The 20,491-nt window shown below is 39.1% G+C and overlaps 2 protein-coding genes across 2 annotated transcripts; one reads left to right on the top strand and one right to left on the bottom strand.

The window, feature by feature from the left end:
- Nucleotides 1–1,328: 1,328 nt before the first annotated feature.
- On the top strand, nucleotides 1,329–10,820 carry rasef2 (RAS and EF-hand domain containing 2). Its single transcript, XM_010792748.1, has 17 exons — nucleotides 1,329–1,712; nucleotides 3,131–3,283; nucleotides 4,913–5,003; nucleotides 5,324–5,419; nucleotides 7,540–7,617; nucleotides 7,701–7,816; nucleotides 7,919–7,987; nucleotides 8,243–8,324; nucleotides 8,451–8,521; nucleotides 8,612–8,801; nucleotides 8,881–8,982; nucleotides 9,421–9,565; nucleotides 9,650–9,731; nucleotides 9,850–9,964; nucleotides 10,046–10,159; nucleotides 10,270–10,346; nucleotides 10,429–10,820. Exons 1-17 carry the CDS (start codon nucleotides 1,381–1,383, stop codon nucleotides 10,529–10,531), a joined length of 2,016 nt encoding a protein of 671 aa, XP_010791050.1. The 5' UTR covers nucleotides 1,329–1,380; the 3' UTR covers nucleotides 10,532–10,820.
- A 261-nt stretch (nucleotides 10,821–11,081) lies between these two features.
- Nucleotides 11,082–16,651, bottom strand: LOC104964040 (peptidyl-prolyl cis-trans isomerase FKBP8-like). The gene is made up of 5 exons (XM_010792755.1): nucleotides 16,426–16,651; nucleotides 13,932–14,113; nucleotides 13,721–13,798; nucleotides 11,831–11,968; nucleotides 11,082–11,744 (listed from the first exon to the last, which is right to left on the bottom strand). Exons 1-5 carry the CDS (start codon nucleotides 16,649–16,651, stop codon nucleotides 11,658–11,660), a joined length of 711 nt encoding a protein of 236 aa, XP_010791057.1. The 3' UTR covers nucleotides 11,082–11,657.
- Nucleotides 16,652–20,491: the final 3,840 nt, after the last annotated feature.

The raw sequence follows: 20,491 nt of genomic DNA, 5'->3' as shown, positions 1-20,491 counted from the left end.
AGATATAACTATGTGGATTTTAAAGACTGGTCGGCTATAATCAATCATGCAGTATGAAAGATTTGTGGTTTGACTGTTATTAAAGACAAAGAAATGGCAGCTTTCGGTGAAGTGTCTGTCATCGGAAAAATATTAAATTGCAGAACAAATATAAAGTGGCTGTGATTTAGTGAAATATGTGTAGGTACTGAACATGCTTTTATTTGAATACAAGCCTAAACGATAAATGCCACAGTGAAAGTATCGTTGTCTGCTTTCTCCTAATGAACCACTTATAGTGTGGCCTTCTATTTGTGAGAGTACAAGTGGCTCAGACTCTTGTCAACATGTAAGTAAAAAGAGTTTTTATGTAAAATGGTTTTGTAAATTCAGCTGCCAATGTAAAAATATTGTGAATTGTATTTTTTGTATCATACATCACTACTGTTTTTTTTTCTTTTTTGTATTGTATATAAAAAGCACTTTATTTTAATTTTTCAAATAAAGCTCAAATGGATACTTTCTTATTTGAATGGCTCAGGATTATATGGCCCTATGACATTTCCTCATTATTTATGCAGATAGATGAATCAGTTTGATTAATCTACATATATAAAAATTAGATTTATTACCGAGTAGGTTTACACATACAAGGAATTTGCTATGGTATAAGTGGTGCATACAAAGGCACATCAAGAAGAATATAGTGTATATATATATATATATATATATGTATATATATATACCAATACAAATATATTACAAACTTTAAAAGCTAAGATTATTGTAAGAAATGAAAAATAAAGACAATATTTACACAAAATATAGTTGTGTAGGAAAATGAGTGCAGTAAAATGTAACACAATATGACATTACTATTTTCGAAGTGGAAAGTTATGCTGATTCAAAAGAGGTAGCACGGAGCAGAAATGTCCATTTACAATATTAAAAATATATATTGCCACAATGTTAACATTTTGTAGGTTTTAATAGTCTTTTTTTGCTGATTCAGTCTCTTTGGGTGGCGTCAGAAACACTCTTCAGACGGAAAGGGAACAAAGAGGAGTATCTCTGATAACACTCATACACACACCTTAAAGGTAAATAGAGCCACATACTTGCGTATGTGTTGTGTTTCTATTGTATTACAGAGTTACTCCGCACAGGGATGGCATACAGCAGGATTAAGCCGAATAAATAATATTTCTGAAAAAACCTGATAGAATCCAGGTAGGAAGAGGCACACAGGGTGCTTTTATTCGGAATACCCGCCTACACTTAAATTGGACCAATAAGAGGATCCTCCGACATTTAACGGAGGCTTTTATTGTGTTGGCACGCAGCCGAAGTTAGTCCGTGTGGCAGAAGCCGGGTTTAATTTTAACTATTTGTATACTTTGTATGTGTTTTATCAATTTAAATATGGACCCACCCAGTCTTCATAGGTTATTTTCTGCTTGTGATGTGAACAAATCCGGTAAGATAGAGTACGAGGACTTCACGGTTGTCTGCCGGGAGCTGAACGTGTCCCAAACTGAGATCCAAACTTTGTTCGACAAGTTCGGTGGGGACCAGGACGGATACATCGACTACAGCATGTTTTCCTCCAGGTTTCAAGAGGTTTCTGAGACTCTGGATCTGGCGTCTTTTGGCTCTGGGTCGTTCCAAAACCAAGCGTGTCCGAGGGAAGAGTTTGTCGGCAGGGTTGATGCGGAGTCTCTTCTCTCCGAAAGGTAAACTCACATCCGGCTGACCGCTCCTGTTTACCTTTAGGATTTGGTAGCCAGCGGCTAATGGTGTGTCATTTTAAGGACTGCTCTGGAACCTGTTGCTGGACGTTTTCCCTCTTTCCTTTAACTTAAACATAGTTTATTTCAAATTGATCAAGTCATAAGCCACACATACACAAAATATACCAGTGGTGTAAAGTAACGTGTACATTTACTCAAGTACGGTACTTAAGTACACTTCTGAGGTACTTTACTTGAATATTTTAATTGCATGCTACTTTAGTACTTCTACCCCACTACAATTCAGAGTTAAATATTGTACTACTCACACTCCACTTCATTTATGAAGTAGGCTACCTGTAGTTACTGAGATTATTGAGATAAACAATATGATCAACACTTAAATATGACCTTTACCATCTTGATAAACACATGATGGTATCAATAATTATAATCAAACATGTAATATGATTCTGAAATTGGCAAATCTGCATAACAAGCACTTTTACTTATAGTGCTTTAAATATAGTCCCAATACTTTTTTACTTTTACTTGAGTAACACTTTGAATACAGTACTTTTACTTGTAACAGTATTCCTACACTTTTCTACTTTTACTTAAGTACAAGATCTGAGTATTTCTTCCACCACTGAAAGATACACATTGAATTAACTAAGTGAATAAAGGTGTACCTTTATATGTTAATGGTACATGTAGCTGGCATCCAACTGGCAAATGCGAAGTGGGATTCTTACTTTCAAAGTGGCCATTATGGAGAAGGAAAACTACAGATAAAACCCTCTGACAACCATATGAACAGCTTTTGACTATAAACGGTTAGTATTTAGAACATAACATCTTACTGCTACTGTATCATCAACCACATATCTTACATGCATTACTTCTGTATGGAAGTGTTTTCATAACAATGGTATTCAACAGATCTGCAAGTTAAACATATATGACAGGGACACATTTTCTCCAGTTGTTTTAGCAGAACTTAATACATGTGGACAAGAGACTGTGCTTATTAGTGTATGTTTGTCTGCTGCTGTTCAGGTCATATACTATAATATACTAACAATTATGCCTGTAAAGGAATTACTGAGCTTTATGTACATCCACCTGTTGCTGAGCCCAATACTGTGAGGCTAATGGTGATACTGTGTAGGAGTTGCACACATGATAATATGTTTTTTGTTTTATAAAATGTAGTTACTGATAAAGTTGACAACATTTAAATTTTAAATGTAGCTAAAATAGGCCTAAAAATGCTGCTTCTAGATACAATTTTGAGATTTTACTGAAGGCAGGTGTTGGTTAGTATTCTGGTTAGTATTTGATAATAGAAACTACATTTTGGGTAGAAATGTAAGTGCCCTGTTTGTTGCTGACAGTAACTGTTTGTCCTCCTCCCACAGTCTCAGGGAGCAGCTGGCGGATCTTTACCAGACCATTCACTCCTCTGCAAACAAAACACTTCTGCAGCAGTATGAGGAAGTAATTCAATCTCTGATCAGTCTAAACCTGGAGAACAGACTGGAGTGTGAACAACTGGAGACCAGTATGAAGCGGTGAGCATAATGTGGGGTCAGTGCAGTTCAGAACATGTGTCCTGGGAAATGGAAAGAAAATGATTATGAAACTTTTTTAAACAATTAGCCACATTACAAAGGTGTTTATGATGATGGACATGTGTTATGTGGCTAATGATTCTGTATGAGCAAAAATGGTTAAAAGTTAATTTGTTGGACAGTTTGCTTTTAGTTTCACACACTTCATTGAATCATAATTGTACTCAATGCAGCAAAACTTCCTGTGGATTAGTTTTCACCTCAGAGCTGCTGCCCTCTTGTGGCGGTAAACCACAGAGACTATTCATTCCCCAGGCACTGCCTCCACTGCAGCAACTGGGATTAACTGCTTCATTTAAACGACTAGTGTGTAGTAATCATGGGATGTATGGCAGAAATGTAATATAATAGTAATAATAAATATATTAGTATACATCGACATATAGAGCGGGTCTTCTTCCTGCCATGTTGTAGTGCCATATTTCTGCAGTAACCACGAAACTCCCAAATCTAAAATGTACCACCTTTGGATAAATAGATTTCAATGTGTTTCTAACTGTATTAAAAGTCAAGTTCTTAGATACTGTACAGCGTTTTCAAGACACATTGTACAAACACAATTCTGTAGTGAACAAATGTTTTCTTTGAAAATGGAACTGAAGTGACTTCAGTGTCCTTGGCAAAGAAAAAAGATGCTTGACTATAATTTCAATGTAATATGTTTTACATTGGTTACTGCTATTCAGGCTGAAGAACCTTTAGAATTATTTTAAATATAGGTTGTGTTTAAAAGAAAGACGTTAGTGACCTGTCACATAGTACCTTTAATCCACTATTGAATTTCACTCCTACATACGGGAATAAACTCTGTGCCAGCTGTTTTTGTTTAAGCTCTTTCTGTGGTTCAGTAACTACAGGGCATGAGAAAGGTGACATTCCTCATTCAAGGAAGAAGGAAGACTTAAATGTTCTGCTTGACTTGTTATTTTAGTACCTATGTTTCCACTATGTTGTGATGAATAGACGTTTGACATATTGTCCTTTTCAAAAAAATATACTAAACTAAAACCATTATACATGGGGTATTATTTATAAATATTACCCCCCCCACTGGTATGTTATTGTGTTGTCTGACGAGAGCACAGATGGGGCGAAGCCTGCGAGCTAGTTCAGGCAGTCAACTCGAGCACCAATCAGACATTAACACGTGACGCACCTCGTCCCTCTTACAACCAACAAACACATTCTCCTAAACATGCCGCTGCTATTAAGCTGCCACGTGGTCTGCTGCCCTGTGTGTCATGTTGCTGGGGCTTGCTTGCCCACCTTCCACCCCCAGCTTCCACCTGTAGGCTCAGGGGATAGTTATCTAATCATCACTCAATGTTCTTTGTAAATCTGTGGAGTGATGAGGCCCGAGCCTAGACGCCAAACTCAAACTATATGCTGCTTCTAATAAACATATTAAGAAACACGTGAGTTGTCTGACTGAACAGTCACAACGACAGCAAGTTCAAGTCAGTCAGGTAGAATTTTCAAATGGATTTTGGACCTCTGTTGGAGATTCGGCTTTGATTTAGAAGCGGTGAGGCTGCCAACAAAATTAAACATACTTTTTTGTTCAAACAGAACTGAAGAGATGAATAACAGTCAGCTGACAGAACTGGAGGAAGATATTCAGCAGCAGCTTGCCAGAACAGAGGAGAGAGTACGAGACAATGTAAGTATGATACCTGCAGTATTAGAGTGAATGCTGGCTCCTGTGATTTACACTTACACGTCTATAGAAAGGGAAATGTATCAAATCAGATAAATGGGCTGTCGTAAAAGCAGCTGCAATAAAAAGCAAGCTGAGAAATAGGCAGAAAAAAGTTTTCTATAGCAGAGTGCACATTTCTCTGTACCTGCATATTTGAAGTGCAGCACACAGCTGCAGGTTACAGGTTTCTCCACAAAGAGCCTCAGTGATGCAGATGAAAGCTTCTCTTTAAGGCCTGAGTCTGGCCGCGCCTCTTTACTTCTTTGGTTTCATTTTTGTAGGAGCGTAAGAAAATGGAAGAAGTAATGGCGAATTTGCAGAGGAAGCACAAGAACGAGGTCACAGACCTTCATGCAACAGTGGACAGACTGTTAAAGGTACGTTTCTCACAACCTGCATTTACCTTGTAAGAAGAAGTAGACTGATGAAGATGATGATTATGTTCTCTAAGATCATAAAAAAGAAGAGGAAAGCCAGGGTACCGGGAAAAACAAACCCTACACCTTTGCATATGCATCAAGGGCTCAATTTCTGCTGCAACAGACATCCACATAAAAACACTTTCTCTAATTGTTTAGGTAAACTCTCAAAGGGCAACGTTTTAAAGATTATTCAGCCATTGTGAGAGAATGAGTCACTTTGATGAATTAGAGGTGCGGTGTAGGGCTGCACGATTTTGGGAAAAAATCTAATTGCGATTTTTCTGACAAATATTGCGATTCGATTTGCGATATTGGTTTTTAAGCGACCCAACGGAAGTTTATTGTAAAATGCGGCCATATCTCCGGCTAGGAAGGTCGCATCAACATGCTCCCGTCTCTAGCACCCCCGCGGCCCGAGCTGCGAGTGAAAGAACTAAACTTACATGAAACTTCCGTTGGGTTGCTTTTAAAGGGCAAAATGCACTTTGTGATGTCTTTTATACATAAATATGTGTCCCCGGTGCGTCGGGGAACTCACGCAGCGTCAGAAAATACAACCCTCTCTCTTTTCCTCCGTACCTAAATCTCTAAAAACGGGGCTACAACGGAGCTGATCCAGATTTCCATCCGCTGTGACGTGTCCATCCGAACTGACGTCAAATCGGCAGCGGACCCACAGAAAGTTGCTATCAGAAACAATGCCTGATGTGTTTTGGACGTAATCTCGTCTTTGTTTACATTAGCAAGCCTCGCTAACACTCAGAGCTAACCTGTAGTGTCGAACACATGTGTTTTTAAAAAGCAGGAAATACAAAAGGAACTCACCTTGTGATAAACCCGCAAGAGAAAAAGCATTTGAGCTCCATACTGTTTCAGAAATAATCCTTGATGTGGTTTAGAACAGGATGGCGTTTTATCATAACCAAATTTAACTTTATCTCTGGTAGAATTCTGATCAGGCATTAGCTTCTTTCTTTTTTTCAAGCTAAGGACCCAAAATCTGCGTTTCTCTAACAGGGCTGCAAAAGAGGGGTTTGAGCAGTATGAGGCCTGGCTACAATGGGTGATCTGTTTGGTATTTTGAAAAAAAAATTTCACAGAAATGTTTTATATAAGTATGGCCCTAAAATATATTTTTCAAATATAGCATGATAGGTTCACTTTTAAAGTCAAGCTTCAGTTTAAGATTCACCCTGTAATAGATGTAAAACATGTGATGGAGCATTACTAACCTGACTCAGATGGTTTGTTTCACCAAACCATCTAGGAAAGCTCTATTGGAAGCCATTTGGAAAGGCAGGCCACTTTCAAAAATACTTGGCAGGTGATTGGATCAGTCTGTCTATCACCTTCTATCATGGGCCACTTCTGATTGGTTAACAATGGCTGGTACATGTGGAGCACAGCACTTCTGATTGGTGTGGATGACTGACACACAAGAAGAACAAAACAAAACAAAAAAATGTAAAGAATAAAAGAAAAAGGTAAAAAAAAAATCGCAGGCTTTGCGATTTGATAATCGCATAATTTCAAATTTCGATTTTTAAATCGATTAATCGTTCAGCCCTAGTGCAGTGCAGGCCATGCTATATTCCATAGTTTGTGCTAAAAAATAAAACTACATTCTTGCCCTGCACCTAAAGTGTCACACAGTGTCGTTTTATGTTAAAAACTTGCTCTAGTTACAATAATATTATTTGTAAAAATGGAGCATCACTGTCTCATACATGATTGCCAATAACAAAGACCATTATTTGGCAGGTTAAAAAAAGACTTGGATTTGTCTTATTTTACCACAAATTGAAAAGCATGTTTCACAGTAAACATGCTTTCTTTTACAAAGTGAGTTAAACATTGTGCTTGGCAGTGGTCTTTATTTAAGAAGTCCCTCTTATTGTCTCTACACCATAGAGTAAACAAAACAATGTAAACGCAATAACTCTGCGGAACAATATTAATTATACAGGTCTGCAGTAGGGAATGTTCATATCTTTTTCTGTTTTATAAAAAACACATTGGCTTATCAACATTTGAAACTATTTAACAGCCTTCTTGTGTAAATGTCTATTCTGAAGAGCCTAGAGGACTCTGATTCCAACGATTCAAAGGAGGAGGTGGTCAGGCTGAACAGACACATCACTCATCTCTCACAGGTGAGTTCTCTGTTGTGATTGTTTTAGTTGAGTCACATGTATGTAGTGTAGAGTTACCAGTTACTCATCAAATCTCCCCACAGGAAAACGAGGATCTGCGGGCCTCTCTCCTCCAAGCCCAGACAAACATCGCTGTCCTGCACTCAGAGATGGACAAACTGAAGAACATGTACGCAGACCAGAAAGCTCAACATGGGAGGTGAGGCGGTGTCTTTAAACTCGACTCAACTCGTCGGTTTACACGATATACCATCCATCATCCAGTACAACATCTTGTTCATGTGGTGTTTATTCTTTACAGAGAAACGGATGAATTGAAGAGGATGGTTATCGAATACCAGTCATATGCCAATCAGATTCAGATTCTCCAGTAAGTCTGCTCTTCTCTTCATGATGCTGTCTAGTGTGAACATATAGGTAGTGCTTTTTCTTTTTGTGCAGTAATCAAGAATGCAGGGATTTCGTATCTTAGGTTTCAACACTTTCCAAAAAGTTCCAGTAAAACGTTTATAGTGTAGTAACCTGTTCTGAAGGCTTCGTATACCAAAACTAAGCAGAATCCTTTGTAAAACTGACAATAAATGCTACATGTATCTGACTTGTATTTTCTTGAACACATCATTAGGGCAACAAACAAAAAGCTGTATGACAGCAACGAAGGGCTGCGCTCTGCGTTGGCCAGTGAGGCGGTTGCAGCTAAAAGGAGGGTGAGTCTTGTTTTTCTGATACACTGACTTTACATCAGATAGAGGCTGACAATACATTTTTTTCACTGGTTCGAGTGTTATAAAATACAAAAGTTTTCTCCCTGACATTCCTAATCTGCTCAACAGCTGTCTCCCCAAAATGAAATCCCAGCCCGAAGGATGAAGCCTCTCCGACAGAGCACACTCAACCATAGCAGGTACATCAAGTTCTGTGGATCTGCCGATTGATCTCTCTGAATTAAATTGTCACAGCTAAAGCCAGCATGTGTGTTGATGCTTTGGTGCAGCTCGGAGCCGGATCCCAGCAAAACGACTTTCTCTCATGTGTCCACCTGGGCGGATAAGTACCTGGACAGTGGAGTGTCGCTGCCCATGGACACGGCTGAAGGCTCGGGCAGCGATTACGACAGCGAAGACAGTAGGGTCTCCGCGGAGACTGTTCACCACAGTTACTCCTATGTCCCGTCTGAGATGGAGGTCAGGTTTAAATAATGGCTCATGTTATGCTGGTAAACTGTGACAACTTTAAATAAGTATTTACTTTTCTCGGTTACAGATTTCAGAAATGCAATCTGAAGCCACAGTTTCAGTATCTCCCAGCAAAGCAAACTCTATCACATCGTCACTACGAAGACGTTTGTCTGCATTTTCTACAAAGGTACAGCTTTTTGATGCATAATAACCTCCTTCCCAGTTAGTGTTAATGCAGGGATTTGTATTTTATCACAATTTCAAATGGAATAAATGTAGTTTAAAATGTTACGTTTTCTGCACTTCTGACAGTGTGGCTTTTGTTGTGACACCCAAAACAAAGCTAGGTTTAATAAGAGTGATCTATCCTCTGTGTTTAACAGTCCCAACAAAGTAGTCCTTTTATGGAAAAAACAAATATAAAAATGGCAGAGGAAAGTCTACAAAAATAGTTAATGTCATCAGTTAAATACTGTTCATCAGGCTTAGTGCTAATTGTTCTTGCTTTTCTAGGCCACTTACTTTGGTGAAGAATAAACATTCCCAATCAACCAACCAAATGATCACTAAAAACTGAGATGTTCCACATTAAATTGGACAAGCTTGTTATCTTGTGTTTCCGAAGCATTTAGGAGCGGACATAGAAGAAGGTGAGGGCCCGGCTCCGATGTACCGTCTGGTGTTAGCCGGAGACGCAGGAGCGGGGAAGTCCAGCTTCCTGCTGCGACTGACTCTCAACGAGTTCAGGGGAGACATGCAGACGACGCTGGGTAAGAGCCACCGCAATGACATCACATGTAATCCAACACTCATTCTTGATTTCACATGTGTAAAACTGCTTTTTTGGTTCTCAGGGGTTGATTTTCAAATTAAGAGGATGCTTGTAGATGGAGAGAGGACGAGTCTGCAGATCTGGGACACAGCAGGGCAGGAGAGGTATCATCAGGAAGTTACACATGGAAAAAACATGGTGTTATCTATTCGAATTGTTGCTTTTAATGACTCAAGATGGTAAAATACACAAGAGTAAAAACAGCGTTTCTTTGGATTGTAGGTTTCGTAGTATTGCCAGGTCTTATTTCCGTAAAGCTCATGGAGTCCTGCTCCTCTACGACGTCACCTCAGAAAGCAGCTTCCTGAACGTCAGAGAGTGGGTGGATCAGATTCAGGTAACAGTGGAAATGTTGCATGAAAAGTCAAATAGTGACACCACCTAATATATTAAACAATGTTGTTTGTTTTTAATACAGAATTCAACAGAGGAGAAAATCCCTGTGTGTGTTATTGGAAACAAGGTGGACCTCCGAGAGCAGCTTCCAGAGGGGAGCTGTGTGAGCAGTATTCACGGAGAGAAGCTGGCCAAGGTGTGTAGCTGTTCATTCCACCTGATTAAACCGTGTTTATACAGACACCCAGCCTCCCGGGTGTCTAAATAAACTGCCTTCAGTCAGGTATGTCGATGCTTTGCTTGCAGACATACGGCGCCCTGTTCTGCGAGACGAGTGCCAAAGAGGGAACCAATGTCGTGGAGACAGTGCTTCATCTCGCCAGGTAGGAGGCCAGAGAGACAGAGAGTTTGAGCTTTCCCTTCACATACCATGGCAACACTTTAACTTGTTTCTGATTCCCACAGAGAGGTGAAGAAAAATGTCACACTGAGGCGGCAGTCAGATTCTCAGGTCAGACTGAGTCCATCCGGCCAGAAGAAATCGCTCAACGCCTGCTGTGGACTGTAGACTCTTATCTGTAGATATGATAAAGTGATTTCTATTTTATGATGAACATAGTTTTCCTACATATGTTAACCTTTAAAATATGTAACTCCCAAGCCTTAAATACAATATTTTCATAAATATTCATTATCTGATCAAAATAAAGATTTCTATTGTTGGAAAATTGCACATGTACAAATATAAATGATAGAATGTAATCATGCTATATATTCTTATATGTATTTGGTAGTAAAGTATTTTTATGAAGTAAATCAATAAAATCACTGAAACCTCAAATGAAATGAAAGTGAAGTAATTGTTTAAGGTTTTGTCAGAGATGAAAAATATTTTTAGTATTTTTAAATGAATGCCATTTTCCATTTCAGACCAAACATGGTTCTTGAGAAATCAAGATGTAATGGCAGTTTTATCCTTTGCCATTACTTCACAGGAGGGTTAAGAGTGATCCTGACACAGACACAAACAGATGAGTTTCCGGTCTTTTGCTGCAGTTTAGAAATACTGTTTATTGCTTTACACCAAGGTTTAAGTACACTGTGTCAATAGTTGTGGTATCGGGGCTGCCTGTCTGGCTGGTGGAATCGGTGTGCTCTTCCTCCTGTGTCCTCGTCCTCTCCTGTCACCTATGACCCCTTTTATACACCCGGTGCAGCTAAACCCCACCACCAAGTGTTCAAAAATAATATTGCACTATACATATAACTTAAATAAACTGAGACACCAACAACACCCATAAAATGGCTCCTACACAAGAGAAGAAGACAAAGTTGATTATTCGTAATATTTTATTAAGCATTAGTGTAAGCAAGATTATTGCAGTTTCAACGCCTTCAATCATACAGAAATGTACTCTCTTCTCCAAATAAAAGCAGAAACAACTGAAAAGCTACTTGTTTAAAGCTTCTGTATTTCATATAAGCAGAAATCTCTGCTGGTATATTCTCAATGCTTAACTATATTTCATTTCATATGTACTGTACAATTTGTTAGTGAAACATTTTCCTACTATAAATACTTGGGTTGCAAACCTTCTTCGTGTCATCACTGTATACACTTTTTTCAGATGAATTGAAAGGAAAAAGGACTGAATATCCTCCTCATCATCGTCATGTGCAAAGTGTGCAGGATGTCAGTTTCTTGCTGTCAGAATCAACGATGTCACTAAGCTGCCCAAGGCCACAACCAGACCTCCGAGTATAAACTTCCAGGAAATTCCCTGAAACACAACAACAAGCTCAGTCAAAATCCTGGGAGTTTTTATAATCAGAATGAAACTGAGGAAATATTTATGTTGTAACTCACAGATGGCTTCTTCTTAGAAGGAATCAGGAAAGGTATGATGTTATCTCCAAGCATTGCTGCTGGTTTAGATATCCATCCCTGAGTATCCTTGCCTCCTGACTGCCTTCTGACCAGCTTAGATAACTCTGCGTGGATCGCCTGAAGAAGAAAGAAAATGTCTTAACATTCAGCGAAAAAGCTCCTATTTGTACAGTAGATCTAATGTTGGAAATAAGACATTTTAGCTAAAGATAAATGTGAAGTTGTAATTTTGAAAATGTCCAGCAGGTGAGAGCAGAGGTCTGAAACACAAAGCCTTAGAAAGTAGACAACAAATCCCATCATTATTTGTTTTCCCTTTACATTTGAATGTATCTTTCCCTATGCGGTCAGGCAGTATTACTTAACAGCATATTTACTTAATACTTTCATTAAACTAGTTTGTAATTTGTCAAATCATCTAATATAATATTAAGAAACAACACATGTATTCTTGTTTACAGTATATAACTACATTTGCTACGTATTTTTGTTATCACGTAACACACTGCAGTACAATACCTTTCTCACAGAGCAGCTAAATAAGTATTTCATCCAGCATCAAGAGGGTGTAATTACCAAAGCAGCAGATATTTTAGTTTGGTCTAGACAAGACCAGACATTTCTCTGATGGCAGTGTGCCCTATGGATCAGGTCACTGTAACATTGGCAAACCACGTCGTAAACAGCTGATGGAAATGGACTCCTCACACTTTAATTACACCTTTTCAAATAAGAAAGACCAGTCTGCAGTGAACAAAAATAATGTTCATAAACTGAGATTGTTTTGCTGTGAAAAACTGTGCATCAGAGAAGCTATCCTAATCACAGTGTCGATACTGTATACCTGCAAGCAAGACTCTTCCTACTCCACTTCTATTTTTTGGGGGGCACAGGGCATTAAACAATATTTACCTCATGCATGTGTTATTTTTAGGTTTTCTGGACGGATCTAAACATTGTGGTCACATCTGTAGACTGACTGATGTGCAGTTTGCCAGATAGACAAACCACACAAACAAGACAGAACAGGGCAGGCCTTCAACTGAAGTGGTTCACTGGGATCCAAGGCATCTCTTTTTTTCTCCAGGCTAACATGTGAATGCAGTGACTTTGTGAAGTGGTGTGAACTTAAAGAGGTGATCAATTATATTCATGTATCATCATCTCTCCTGTGTAACTCCTTTGTCAAAGATTAAGAGTCTTAAGAGTCAAAACATTTAGGAATTGGATGTTTTAGCATTAAAGGTCACCTATTATACAAAATCCACGCTTTCATGTATTTTCTACATCAACACGTGTCCCCTCTGTGTGAAGAGATTCAGAAAAAAAGATTCTCTCTCTTTTTGATCCATTTATATGAAAACCTGTCTGAAAATGAGCAGATCAGATTTTGGCCACTTTATGATGTCATAAAGATGTTTTGGCTTGTGTAACCATTAGCCAATCACCAACCAAGGTAACACCCCCCACCTTATCACCTGAATCTCCTCCTAGAGCACCATTGTGTTCTTTTTAACCAAATCTCTCTCAGAGGGGCGTGGGGAGTGGCTCCTTATTTTCATCTAAAGTAACAGACAGAGAATCAGCACTTTTGAAACAGGCCTGAATAAGGAGGGATTATGGGATGCTACAATGCATGATCTGTTTGGTATTTCGAGGCCAAATACTTCAGAGACATGTTTTGTATATATCTGAGACCTATAAAATATTGATGAAAAACAGTATCATAGGGTACCTTTAATGCATACATTTGGCGACAACAATTTGTTTGTATTGATTGGTGGATTTGACTTTTGCCCCTGTGTGTGAGGGAAGGACAGGCAGAATTGTAAGAAAGCTGAACGGGCTAGTTCACCCACACAATCTCACCTTGGTGGTTGGCTCCAGTTTCAATGCCCTTTTTAGCACCTCCATCGCCTCTTTGTATTCACCCATGTCTGACAAAAGCTGAAAAAGAAAACTGAACAGTGTGAGCAGTGTTTGTAGACACAGACACATCAACAGGCAGATAACAGATAGCAATAATGTAGCAGCTAGTTCTTCCTCAATAATTATTATATCTCATCCCGTGGGCCCGCACCTTTCCCGCTCTGAACAGGGACTTGACGTTGTTTCGCTCCAGGGTCAGGACTTCCCGGCTGCTGCTCAGCGCCTCCTGGTACTGCTCCAGTTTGATCTGAACGGTGGCCAAGTTGTTCAAACACTTCACCCGGTAGTCCCGCACCTCCTCCTCCTCCGTCTTCACGCCACCGTTGCCACCATCTGTAGAGACGGACACACAACCTCTGACATGTGCTCTCTTGACACAACAACACTTTGACAGAGATGAGTTATCTAATCTCGGAGAGGATTTATACTGACATCTTTCAGAATATAAGAAATATCTCAAAGAGAATCTCCCACTGGGCGTCATTATGAGGAGATGTTCTGTTTCTTTATTCAGCTGGATATTGTATCTCGGTCCCTGATGTAACCACTGCCTGGATTCATCATTAGACCCAAACGTGTCCAGCACAATGCAGAAGTGACCCGAATAATGAGCCCTTGTTAGTGCATAGGAATTTTCATACTTGGCCCGGAGAATGAAGTGAGGCAAATGTCAGCAGCTCTGGGCCCACATCTGGGTGAATGCAAGTCTTTTTAATCACAGTCAATATCTCAAATTGACAGTGGAATTTGATCAATTTTGTAAAGGACGTGGTTCCAAGTTTGATTCTTTGAAGACATTTGAACTGATTTTGACAACTGGGAGGCAACGACATTAACACAATATCACTTTACGATATTTATCATTTAGTTTCCTAGTTACAGAGCAACATCAGCAGGAATTTGAAGTTGTGTTTCTGGCCCCTACAATGAATTGAAGCTCACTATTGTTGAGTGGAGGGGGACTGCAAAGTCATGTGATCATTATATTTGGGTTGGCACTTGGAATGACACCTCAATCTTTCAATTAATAATGTTAATTGTTTCAGCTTTAGGCTCCATATCTATAAATCTCTTTCTGGATCTGTATCTTCTCTTTTTGATTAGCTATTCAAAACTTTGATTAAACAATTAAGCACAAATATCAAAGAGTTTGAATTGCTAATAACTTTTCAGATTTAAATGTGTTGAAAGCCTAAATATTGGGCAAGACATTTCTTACCATTCAAAACCAAACTAATATTAATGTACTTCGGCACATCTTAACAACATTTCTTTCCTGTTTTCTTTATTTTCTTTTTAGGTGGTTTGGTTAAAATGCTAATGCTAAATACTAACATTGGTTTATATACTTCATTAGGGTTGCAAAGGGGAGGAACATTCCCGGAAAGTTTCCATGGGAAGTTAAGCTGGGGGATTTTGGAAATATTTGATGCAAAATTAAACAAAAAACATGACATTTCAACAGATTTTTTAAGTAGAACAGAACAAGTTTGAATTATTTTATTGAACAATTATTTGTTTCATTGAAGAACGAAAACAGGAATGTTGAGTTAAATATTACTCATCTGTGCATGTGATGGAGGAATGCACGGTGCCTGTAGGGGGTGTGGTCTCAATAGCCATGCAGTAAGCAGTGTGCTATGGCATGGATATTCAAGTGTACTTGAATGGCATCTGTTTGTTTTAGTCAAGATTATGCTCAAATATACTTTCCCCAACTATATTTAAGTTCCCTATGAAGAGCCAACCTTCAATTTTGAAAATGTCCAGTTTATTCCCATAAATTCCCATGGAAAGTTTCCATCTTTGAAAATTCCCGGAACTTTGCAACCCTATAGGCTACTTCATCAAGACAATTACCTGTAAAAACCCCTGTTAAAAATATGAGCAGAAAATGGAGTCTGATCACGTCTAATGTCCATGTGAGTGCATGATTAGTTGATTACTGGTTAATCAATTAGAGTGATTTATAAGCTCCACGCATCGTGAATTATATTTGTAAATGATAAGTCGGATAGGTGAAAGATGACCCAAAAAAGAGTCAGCCTAAATTGTTGATGTCTCTGCTTCAATATTATTATTTTTTGGTCATCTTCTCATCCACTAATTCCCTAATCTCGATGCCCTGATAAACTCCTCTGTTCACTGAGTTCACTCTCTGCTCCACCATCATTGATGCATTATGAAGCAGTCCATGTTTTTCTCTTCATTGTTCATTCACATTTCCCTCTCGGGGCAACCCTGCCTCGTCAATGATTAGCGGGATTAAGGAGGTGGAAATAATATGAAAGTTGATTAGCTTTGATTATTCAAACAAATTAAACCAAAACATGTATCATGGCACTGGACTCAGATAGATGTGGCTCTGCAAGGTGATAGTCTGATTAGTGTGATGGCAGACTGGAGGAGAGTATTATGTTACGTAACTCTGGACTCAGATTAATGTGGAAGTGTTTGAGGTCTCTATGAACTACTGTGTTTTTATGTTTAGAAATGTATGTGTGTCCTCTTTCTCTGTTTTCTATTTCCATTTTAATCTTCTCCCGTGAAGATAATGCTCACAGTAGAATACTACATATTTATGGTGCAGGCGACAGTATTGAAATGTTTTCTATGAATACATTCAGGTTTTGCTGCTGGGTTACCTCTGCTGCGCGTGGTTAGCACATCCAGAGCCATACTGTAGGCTCTGGCAGCCATGCTGTATTCCTCCCTCTGGAAATGAAAGTTTCCTCGCTCTCGTTTCTGGTTGCCGATGCGGATGCGGTCGGCGACGGGCAAAGTTAACGGGTCCAGTTTCTCTCTGAAGTCCAGCAGCTGGAGCTGGTAGAGTAAAGGAGCCCATGCTGGAATATCAGGCTCCCTGCACATAAACAAAGATAAAATAACCACATAATCAATATCATCATAGGCATAGAGTAAAAAGAGCCAAGATACCCCAGAAAACACTCTGATCTCTTAAATCAATGAAGAATTCAATCTGTTTTCATGTGATATCAGCTTCAAGAAAAGCAGGAACAAGCTGGCCAACCTCCTGCATATGGGATGTACAGCACCTTTTTTTAATGGTGTTAATTAATTAAAAACTAATAAAAACCTCAAAGGAGAAAAATTCCACTGAAAATGTCATCAGAAGATTTTCAATTGAATCTAAAGTTTAAACTCACTCTTAAGGATAAGCCCTAAATATTTGAGGCTTTGTGTCACAGCCTTGCATTAAAAGGTATTTCAACAAAAACATGCAATCATATAAATACAGACAAAATGAATTACATTTTTATTTATAAAAAAGTTATAATCAAAGGTGTCTATATAAGATATGACATACGTACAAAGTGAAAATACATAGTGTTGAGTTCTTTCAACTGCTTTCTGTACCAATAACATTTCACTATATCCAACAGCTTACATATCAACGCCTTTAAAAGACTGAGTGACTCAGGCTCATGGAAAGCAGACAAGGATTTGATACTGGTATGAACCTGTGAGCCGCCGACACCTTCGGCTCACTCAAGAGTCACTCAGAAGGAAAGGTAATTTGGTTTTCAATCATCCAGCTCCTGTGACCACATGGCACACAATGGTCCATTATCAGTTACTCTGTGGAGGCTCTGGTTCCAAAGGTGTGTGTGTGTGTGTGTGTGTGTGTGTGTGTGTGTGTGTGTGTGTGTGTGTGTGTGTGTGTGTGTGTGTGTGTGTGTGAGAGAGCGAGGGAAAGAGAGAGGAAATTAATGCAATGAAAACTGATTTTGAATTGGCCTACATTACTTATTGTATCAAATAAAACTTATTTTCTCTCACAAAATAATGCATCTGTCAAACTAACAAACATTAAACATACAAACACATTAATTGTTGTTGTTTGTTCGGTTTAATAAAACATAACATTCCCTAAAAAGAAAGGCACAGGATACACTTCAAAAAGGTAACATATCAGTTTAATGAACTCATCCCATCCAGTGACCTTTTTTCCACACAGTGATAGCACTGGGAGTTGTGTCAGGGCATGAATTATTTAAACCGGTTTTGTCAATGAAACAATTTACATCCGTCTAACAGAATTAGTTGTATCCCCAGTTACTGCGAGTCTGTGTCAGCAGGTGGGATCAGATTACCCTTTCACCTCTTCTCTCCAGGGACCTCGTCCTCTGTCACAGGAGTGTGAACCCTGCAGCTGAGCCGAGCATCAGAAACCTGAGCCTTGTCCCTGCACTCAGGACTGGAGGAAGTAGCCTTCAGAGACGTTATCACTCAGGGCCTTGATCTGAATAAGTAGATGCAGGTCTTTAAAAAAAAGATCTGAACTATTTTTGACAGCAGCTTTTAGACCTGCTGACTTGTTTTGGCATACCTCTGCATGTTTACTGAGGGTCATAGATGAGGAAGTTCAATAGAAGAGGACAGTTGATTTGTTTATGTAGAACATATAGCACATGGCCAGGTTATGTTGGTCTTTTTAGACAGGCCTCATACGGTACATCTGATTAGCCGAGACAGACCCTCCACATCCTTTCATGTGTTTTGCTGGCGAACTAAGAATATGACACCATCACCGAATGTTCCACTGTCTGTACATGAGATGGACGTGCTGTGGGTAATTGTCGTCCTTAAAAATACTTTTCTCTACATTTATCTGCAAACATTACACAATATTCTGAAAGCTTTGTGTTATATAACTTTGTGTGGCATATAACAACAACACACACAGCGTCCTACTGGCAGTGATCCAGAACGGATTCTCTGAATTCACCTCTGAACCCACTTTTGTTTTTAAGTTACTGAACAACACACACTTAAGGTCTGAGCAAGCAAGTATTAGCTTGAAAGTTAATACTGAGCTTGACTTCTTCATCAAAGCAGATGGAGTGAAATAAGAGACCTGGCTCTGTAATATTTCAGTTCAAACGTGTTGTCCCATACACTATTTCCTAATCTCTGTCTGACATTGTGACAGTGTTTGGTTCGTAAATAGCAGCAAAAGCCCTTACTCATTCATTATCATTTCTTCATGCAGAAAAAACACACCCACTTTGCTTCTAATGACTCAGATAAGGACACATTAGATGAGAAGTGATGAGTCATTCCTTATTAATGGATGCAGGCGCAGCTGTTATGGTCGAAACTCTACAAACTAATTGTGCCATATCAAAACATCATGAATCCCGAATGATGTTATCCTACAAAAGAAACACAGGTCACTAATATTGAGTGCTCATTGCCAGACAAAAAAACGATTCTTCACATGCAGGATTCAACAGGTGACCTTTGCAGCAGCAAACACTCAGTAAGCAGAATAACCGTACAGGACAAAGAGTAAGGATGCATGGCTAAAACACTGGGGAAAAATGAAAATCAATGAGAGTGGAGCTTCCATGTTGAGCATTAAACAGAACGTGCATGCCTGGCGAGCTGTGGAGTGTAATGTGACTATGCAGTGCGCTGACAGATCTATAAGGTTTACGGTGTCATGTGGGTCACCGGTGATTAGCACCAAAGCAGTGTACTGCTGTGCTAAGCTCAGCCAATGAGCCCCCGGGGCCTGATTAGTGCAAACAGGAAGCAGAAGTTGGTCAGTGGGGTAAGATCCTGCCGCAAGATCACAGTGAAATCTGAAACTGCAACTTTAACCCCGGTCCACATCCCTACACTGAGCTGCAGAGTCATCACACAAACATATACGGATGGCATATTGTTTGTTTTCATATTTTTAATAAAAACCTTTTCTTGAATTATTCTTTTCAACTTATTTTAGGAGCTGATAAAGACTAATATACCAGACTCAAATTCTCGTTAAAGCTTTACCACTGACTAATGAGTTGAACCACTGTGATGTTGTGGAAACACCTACAATCACTTCCTGTGTAGTAAACTGTGGATCTTATTTTCAGAGCTATATGAAACTGGAGCAATTGTTTGTTTATTGTAATTTTAAGCCATTACTTTGACTTTAAAAAGATTATATATTAAACATAAATAACTCAAATTGTTTTGATGTTTCATCGTGCCCATATCTTGTACCATGTGTCTTTTGACCAATTGCCAACAACATTATCTCGTTGCTGTCGGACTGCTGCTTGTTTTCATTTAAACTCAAGCTTTCGTTTCTTTGCAGAGGAATGACCCTGAGAGCGGCCTCCTGACCCAAACCAGAAGAAACGTCATTGAAAAGGACACAGAGAGGTTTTTTTAAGGCTCTGAGCCTTCAGCAGGAAGACGGAGCCTGAGGGCTGAAGAGGGCTGAGCTGACTTTAAAGTATGAGACATTTGCTGAGGCAGCAGATCAGACGGCTCTGTGAGACAGAAACAGGTTCAGGTGGCTGAATAGAATCATGCATACAGACTTTATCAGCCCACATTCATGTCATGTTTACTGCAGGTCACCAAGGAAACCATGCCAACCAAAGTGACTGTTGAGAAATTACAAATATTGAACTGATCAACTTGTTATTTGATTGTGACCTTAATATAATAATATAACACATAATATCACATTCTATAAACACTGATAGTATTAGTTAGATTGACAAGTTCCTAGGTATCTTCTTACACATTTCTTTTTGACCTTCTACAACAATAACAAACTTCACAACAGAAATGAAACAAATATCTAATCTACAAAATGGGGAAGACAATCACTGTTTCCCGGCCAACAGAGCTTTATTGTCTGACGTTCGTGCTTCCACTCTTCTTGTGTTTGTATGAATGCGGTGA

Source organism: Notothenia coriiceps, unplaced genomic scaffold, assembly GCF_000735185.1.
Source record: "Notothenia coriiceps isolate Sejong01 unplaced genomic scaffold, NC01 NC01_scaffold00036549, whole genome shotgun sequence".
Classification (NCBI taxonomy): Eukaryota; Metazoa; Chordata; class Actinopteri; order Perciformes; family Nototheniidae; genus Notothenia; species Notothenia coriiceps.
Note: the sequence above shows the minus strand (reverse complement) of the source record. Positions and strands in the feature narration are given on the sequence as shown.

Bases quoted from the DNA above. Each gene is read 5' to 3' on its own strand.
- rasef2 (XM_010792748.1), top strand. From the start codon at position 1,381: ATGTGTTTTATCAATTTAAATATGGACCCACCCAGTCTTCATAGGTTA. The intron at 8,983-9,420 runs GTACAGCTTTTT...GTGTTTCCGAAG, and splicing joins TGTCTGCATTTTCTACAAAG to CATTTAGGAGCGGACATAGA. The intron at 10,347-10,428 runs GTAGGAGGCCAG...TGATTCCCACAG, and splicing joins ACAGTGCTTCATCTCGCCAG to AGAGGTGAAGAAAAATGTCA.
- LOC104964040 (XM_010792755.1), bottom strand. From the start codon at position 16,651: ATGTGCAGGGAGCCTGATATTCCAGCATGGGCTCCTTTACTCTACCAG. The intron at 14,114-16,425 runs GTAACCCAGCAG...CCGTCTCTACAG, and splicing joins GCTAACCACGCGCAGCAGAG to ATGGTGGCAACGGTGGCGTG. The intron at 11,969-13,720 runs GTGAGATTGTGT...TTTCTTCTTCAG, and splicing joins AACTGGAGCCAACCACCAAG to GCGATCCACGCAGAGTTATC.